This window comes from Polyergus mexicanus, unplaced genomic scaffold, assembly GCF_030449975.1.
Source record: "Polyergus mexicanus isolate NDT 795.1 unplaced genomic scaffold, iyPolMexi1.0 SCAF_4, whole genome shotgun sequence".
Classification (NCBI taxonomy): Eukaryota; Metazoa; Arthropoda; class Insecta; order Hymenoptera; family Formicidae; genus Polyergus; species Polyergus mexicanus.
This window is the reverse complement of record NW_027223324.1, coordinates 1,456,009-1,462,781: the sequence shown is the minus strand read 5'-3', so window position 1 is coordinate 1,462,781 and position 6,773 is coordinate 1,456,009. Positions and strand designations below refer to the sequence as shown.

Genomic DNA, 6,773 nt, shown 5'->3' with positions numbered 1-6,773 from the left:
AAAATATAATTGCGAATTGATTGATCTAAAAATCGAAGTATATTTTCTAAAATTTAATACAAATTTAAATATTAATAACACTACAAGTTAATCTGTTAATAAAATATTTCTAAGGCGTGTAGTTGAAAGAAATAATAATTTTTAGATAAAACTAACCTCCCCCCCCCCCTCCCGCCGATGCCGATCCCAAGCTCGGATGTAAAAGGAGGAAGGTTTCCGGTAAAAAAACTCCTATACATATTTTTATAGAATAAAATATATTAATTACGAATTAATTATAAAAAGACAATAAAATATTTATTAAAATAAGAGTGTTATTTGAGCCGCAATTTTTTTGTGTTTTATTCAAGTTGTTTTAAGCATTGATACGCAACTCTCTATGCATCGATGCATCGTGAAGCACCCCGTTGTGTAAATGGTTTTATTTCCTGGCTTCTGTTTTGAACGGCAAGCCCAAACTTTTCACACTTTGACCAACGTACACCTGTATCCTGATTCGTTTTTGTAATGAATGGATCACGATCAAAGGCTCAAGATTCTAGCAAAACTATGTCTTTAAAGACTATTTAACGAGCTTCTCTGCACGGCGCATCCAAAATAATGGTCTCTTTCAGATTCGTTTTGGCTAGCAAATGACAAACAATAACATATCATTCCCGTTTTTATCACTCTTCTATTTAATAAAATTGTACACAAAATATTTAAGCAATTTATTGCCATAAGTAATGCTTCAACGCGATTATATATTTAAATTTCATATTGATAATTATTTTCTTAATTGCGAATAAAAATAAAATACTTATTTTTTTAATGGCGGATAAAAATAAATTTTCATCTGAGGAATTTATTTTTTATTTATTTTCAGCTGAAGAATCTTGCCGTTACTCGCACGAAAATATCAAAAAATTCCACAGGTTAATCGAAATTGCGAAATTCGACATTGTTACAAACCGATAATGCCTCTTCGGATTTTAAAAATACACGTGTATCTTATGTGAATACATTTTCTCTCTTAATCCCTTGCGTCAGTATTGCTCAATTTGCACGAAACGGTTTTCCTTTACGGAACTCGTCGACGAGACGATGATTGTCACGGCAGATTGAGAACCACGACGCTTACAATGATGTATATTTCGTCGATCGTGAATAGAAAAGTACGGTGCGTCTGAGTTTTTCCTCTTATTTTTTCTTTCCTTTCCTCTCACGGTGAATAGCCGCTACGACGCGTAAGGCCCCCTTCATTGTGCAATGATCTCAAAGAATCACAATCTCGTCTTAAGTCCGTTCGTTCGGCCAAGAACCAAAGTACTTTGCTCTTTGTATCAAGAACCTAGAAATCTGCTGGTATAATTTTCTCATTGTCTTACCTCATTTGTGTCATCGAATTTTCCGTGATGTTATTTATTATCTCAAGGATTAAATAATATTTCGAAAAGCATGACATAATATCGCGAAATTCTTATTTGTTAAGTTTTGATCGATTTGTATTATATAAAATAAAATATATAAAATAAACTTCGTAAAATTATTATTTATAGAATAAATTGATTTCACTGACATTGTAAAATATTATTTAAAAAATCTTCAGTCTTATATTTTTTACATAGTGGTAATCTGCGCGATACGCTGTGATAGTTATCATTGCTAATGATAATTTTACAAAGATTAAAATTGTTTTAAGTTTACGTAATCGTTAAACAAAGTGAATGCATCATGCTTGGTAATTGTATATAGTATTGATTGTAAAGCAAGCGAGTGTAAATATATATATATATATATATATATATATATATATATATATATATATATATATATCAATGATAACGAGGACCCTTTTGTCAAAAAATAAATATTTAATAATACGCGTACCGATAAAATTCCAAAATTTTATCATGAAATCCTGTTAGAATGCACACACATCTCTCTCTCTCTCTCTCTCCCTCTCTCCCTCTCTCTCTCCCTCTTTCCGTTTCTTCCTTTTCAATTTTTCTCTTTGCATCTGATGTTTCTCCTTTATTACGAAATAATACGACAAAGTGATTGTGCGTACGTCTAATCCGGAGAATAAAGCGGTGCGAACTGCTTATGACAACAAGCACAAGAATCCTACGTCAAAAATCGCTTTGCTCTCGCTTTCTTGCGACGCCGGTCTATACTGGTTTCTTACCCCGACTATTATTTCGCGATCATTCGATTTGAATAATCTCGTTTCACGGTAATAATTTCATGCGACGCGTATACGACAATAGCGAAAAAATGTTTTACGCTTTCATTTATTCTTATTTTCATGGTTTAAGTATCATTAAAAAGAAGAAAAAAATTATAGGATGTTATCCTGAAATCGAATAGTTCAAATATTCGTATACATCAAGCATTACATGGGTACTATTATTAAAATTGCGGACAATATTTGAATTCTAGGATATTGACAGTACTTTAAAACACGTGGGTGCTTTCTGTCTTTTTCCACGCGCGTTAACCACGTGGCAGAATGACAAACAGAACGTCGCGTGTTTCTTCTTTCGCGCAAAAATTGCAGGCGATCTAATGTGAATCTGTTGCTGGCGTATAAGGGGGAGGGGGACAAGAGTGCTCCCACAAGCACGCGCACGTACGCGCTGCACGCACGCGCACGCGTGTATAGGTAGGTTCCCGGTGCGCGTGGGCGATGCTGTGGCACGCGACACGACCGTTACGTTCAGATCTGGCACCGTAGGTCGACGCGAAAGGGGGGAGGATGAAATTCAGAAGGGGAACAGGAGATGGATAGTAGTGTCTGCCCTCTATACGCTTGCACATACACATGTGTGTAACAGGCAAGCGCGCACACACGCGCGTATCAGGTAGACACACAAAACAGCCGACGCGACAACCACTCTCGTACAAAGAGGGAGAGAAAGAACGGTGCGGGGTTCAGGTAGGCCGAACGGAAATTCGAATAAAAAACGCGAGTCGCCGAGTTCTCGCGCGGAGGGGGTTCAATACACACGCGCGCGAGCGGCGTATCCCTGATATGTATATATGGCGCGCAGAATGGAGGGGGTCCCCTAAGAGGGGTCACAGCATCTGCTCCGTAGAGAACAACATAACATGCACACATTGCAGTTCATGCTGTGTGTGCGTGTGTGCGTATGCGCGATAGAGAGAGAGAGAGAGAGAAAAGAAAGAAATGGCGAGTAGAGCGGAAGGGATGATGAAAAAGGCAGGAGGGCACGCGGTGCGCAGCGGACAACCGCGTCGCACTCACGAGTATATCCTGTACCTCTCATCGTCGCTTGATGACGATGGGGGGACCAACCGGTGGAACATACGTCGATTGGCCAACGGCCCACAACCGACTGTCTCCCATTGGCAAGCAGCGCGGGGCCTACAGGCCCGTATTGGCTTGGCAGCACGTGCGGGCCACCTGCAATTAGTTGGTGGGGCGATCTGTTATAAGAGACCCTGACACAATCCCCTGCCAGTCAGATACCGGCTTGCAGCCGAAACGTTCGGAGTGAATCGATGCAACATATCCCCTACATTTCACATTCGTGCTTTATGCGAGTCCAGATCTGTTTGAATCGCTCGACCAATCATTCAGTCAGTTGAATTCGAACGGACGTGTGGGAAGGATCAATCTTGCTTTTTTTTTTCCTGAGAGCAGATAAAGTGCCGGTTCTATTTTTGGAAAAGGAGACATTGGATTTCGAACTTATGTGTGAGATAACAGTGCAGTGACGTTGCCACGTAAAGATTATTATCTTGCGAGGATTCAGCGAGAATGTAATTATTTGAATAACATTGTGACAAATACTTATAAAAGAAGAAGAGAAAAAAACACTACAAGTGTCTTCATAGTGTCGCGGTGTCAAGAAATACGAAAAAGAACATTTTAAGTATCTTCACGGTATCACAGTGTCAAAATGCTTGTCGCTGAGATGCCGCACAGCTTCATGAAAAAGAACAACAATTATAGTCACTGTCCGTTAAAGAAGAGGCCGTTTTATTATACGTCCGAGGACGAAGATGAAGCCCCTGAAGTCACCAAAGGTGATTATCGTGAAATTATTCATTCGCAATTGCATAAATTGAAATTTCTTTTCATCATCTAGACTTCTCAATGTATATATTATATAGACTTATCCAGGATTGACATAAAGAGTGTGTTTTGCGTATTATTTTTCATATTGCTCTCATCTAGCTTTCTTTTTCTCTTTCTTAAATATAGAATATATTAATTACTATATAAAGAAAATATTATTCACAAGAGCCCCAAAACAAATAGTATAGTAGCAATATAATTCTAGTTTTGAAAATAAAATATTGTAGTATACACAATAACGGAAGATAAATAAATCAGTAATATTGTCTCTTTCTCTTTTTTTCTCTGATTTTCTTCTTTTAATTTCCTTTTTAATGTTATATATATAACTTTCTGCATTTTTATATTTTTGCATACTATATATTGTGAAACAACAATATGTAATTCTAAGCACATATAAATATAAAAAAAGTGGACGAAAAAATTAAGGAAGAAGAGAAGAGAAGAGAAGAAAAGAAAAGAAATTAAGTTAGTAATACGTATACTTATATTTTATATACTAGACATTTTTTTATCATGTATCTTTGCAACGCGTATCTTGCAGACGAGATAATTGACGTAGGGGTAGACGATATTCCCGAGCCCGAGAATCTTAGCACAAAGCCTGAGGATCTTAGGAGAACCGCGGATCGTCATCATAATCACCATCAACAACAACAACAACAACAACAAGAGCAGGAACAAGAGCAGGAACAACGCGCATCCAGGACACCGCCGCCGATCTCTAAAGTATCGCCTCCGCCTTTAACAATAGAGCCATCTTCGCCGACGACTCATCACTCGATGTATGTCCATCCGTCATCGCTGCATCACTATCACCATCACTATCCGACTAAGACTATCACGCCGCCAGCGGGTATCGCGCCGATTCATCCGGTTGCGAAGAAAGCGCGAGTCGAGGTGATCCAGCACAATGACAGCTCTACGACAACGCCGACGGCGGGTATAACGGCGACGTCGGCACCGCTGCACTTTATGGCAAGCAAGTCGCCCTTGGAACCGTTGAATCTAAATACTCCGGTGGAGCCGCTGGCGCATTACGCCACTCCGGCCTGGGCCCGCGCGGCCCCGCTATATCCGCCGCATTATCTGCCGTACCATCCGCCTACCTATCATCGTTATCCCGGAGCGGAATTGTATCCGTCGTATCCAGTATCAGGATACCCTCACTCGTCTCCGGAGCATCATCCGTCGATTTCGCCACCGCCACACGGTGCACTGACTTGTCCGACCATTCAACGGCCCATCGTTAGGAGCTACCATTGGAGCAATCCAGATCACTGTGGTTTATCGCCCACGAGTTCCGTGGGTTCCGGCTCGTTGCGGTCTCCTCCACCAGTGACGCCGGAAGACCTGTCCTCGTCACCCAGCAGCGATAGCGGCAGATCATCCGCGGGTAGTACCTCCGCCGGACCTACGATCGTGAACACGAAGATGGAGAAGAGCAGCCCGAGCGCGAGCGCATCTTCCAATACGACGTCGCCCAGGTATTCGTGTGCGGATTGCAATAAATCGTACTCGACGTACTCGGGTCTATCCAAGCATCAACAGTTTCATTGCGCGGCCGCCCAGGGTCAGGCGAAGAAATCCTTCTCATGCAAATACTGTCAGAAGGTGTACGTCAGTCTGGGTGCGTTGAAGATGCACATCCGGACGCATACACTGCCTTGCAAGTGCCATACGTGCGGCAAAGCGTTCTCCAGGCCGTGGCTTCTTCAAGGTCACATCCGGACGCACACCGGTGAGAAACCGTTCAGATGTCAGCATTGCAACCGCGCGTTCGCCGACAGGAGCAATCTCAGGGCTCATCTGCAGACTCATAGCGACGTCAAGAAGTACTCCTGTGACAGGTGTAGTAAAACCTTCAGCAGGATGTCATTACTTACGAAGCATCAGGAGGGCGGTTGTCCCGGCGTCCCGGTATCAGTCACTTACCCTTGCTAAAATTGTAAGTTTGCGCGATTTATACCACGGAGACAAACGTACGTTTTCATTCCACGGTCTCAAAGTGCCTTAAAATGCAGTACAAACGAGATAGTGCAGTCCGGTATCTTTCGGTCAACCGCTCGCGGAATATCGTCTTCGATTAATTCTTTCATCGAACTGTTTTTATTCCGAAAAGTTAGCATTAAACCGAAATCTTTATTCACAAAAATAATTTGCACAAATAGTATCTTATTTCGAGGAAAAAAAAAAAAAAATATATAATACTCATATATACAATTGGAGTTAATTCTGGGAAAAATTAATTACAAGATGTTGTCATCTGATTTTGATTATCTTACGAAGAAAGAATTAATTTCACGCACTTTAAAATCATATCAAATGCGCGTCGTTACGAAATTGGATTTTCAAATAGTATATCTCGAAAAGTTTGATAAAAGTTGATTTCGTTTGTTCATTTTTATTCTCTTCGCTGTAAATATCGGTATACAAGTGTGTGTAACATACATGCAGTGATTCATAAAAATATATATTCCTTGTCAATTTTTGACTTCAAATTTCTAAAAAAGTCTACAAATTCTTTAAGATAAATTTTATAAGATATAAAGTCCAGATACATAAAAATTATATAAAATAATTATATGAAATATAAGTTATATTTATAAAAAATATTTTTTTTTGCTTTTAGAAAAATATCAATCGTTCGAAGTCAGAAATTAAGCAATGAATAATTTTCTGATTTACT

General features: G+C 39.9%; 1 protein-coding gene across 1 annotated transcript; it reads left to right on the top strand.

The window, feature by feature from the left end:
- The first annotated feature begins 3,826 nt into the window (after positions 1 to 3,826).
- Positions 3,827 to 6,263, top strand: LOC138932465 (zinc finger protein SNAI1). Its single transcript, XM_070294347.1, has 2 exons — positions 3,827 to 4,032; positions 4,629 to 6,263. Exons 1-2 carry the CDS (start codon positions 3,906 to 3,908, stop codon positions 6,026 to 6,028), a joined length of 1,527 nt encoding a protein of 508 aa, XP_070150448.1. The 5' UTR covers positions 3,827 to 3,905; the 3' UTR covers positions 6,029 to 6,263.
- Positions 6,264 to 6,773: the final 510 nt, after the last annotated feature.

What these genes read in the sequence shown, in the direction of transcription:
- LOC138932465 (XM_070294347.1), top strand. Translation starts at nt 3,906, where the DNA reads ATGCTTGTCGCTGAGATGCCGCACAGCTTCATGAAAAAGAACAACAAT. An exon ending in AGCCCCTGAAGTCACCAAAG is followed by an intron (nt 4,033 to 4,628) that starts GTGATTATCGTG and finishes CGTATCTTGCAG; the next exon opens with ACGAGATAATTGACGTAGGG.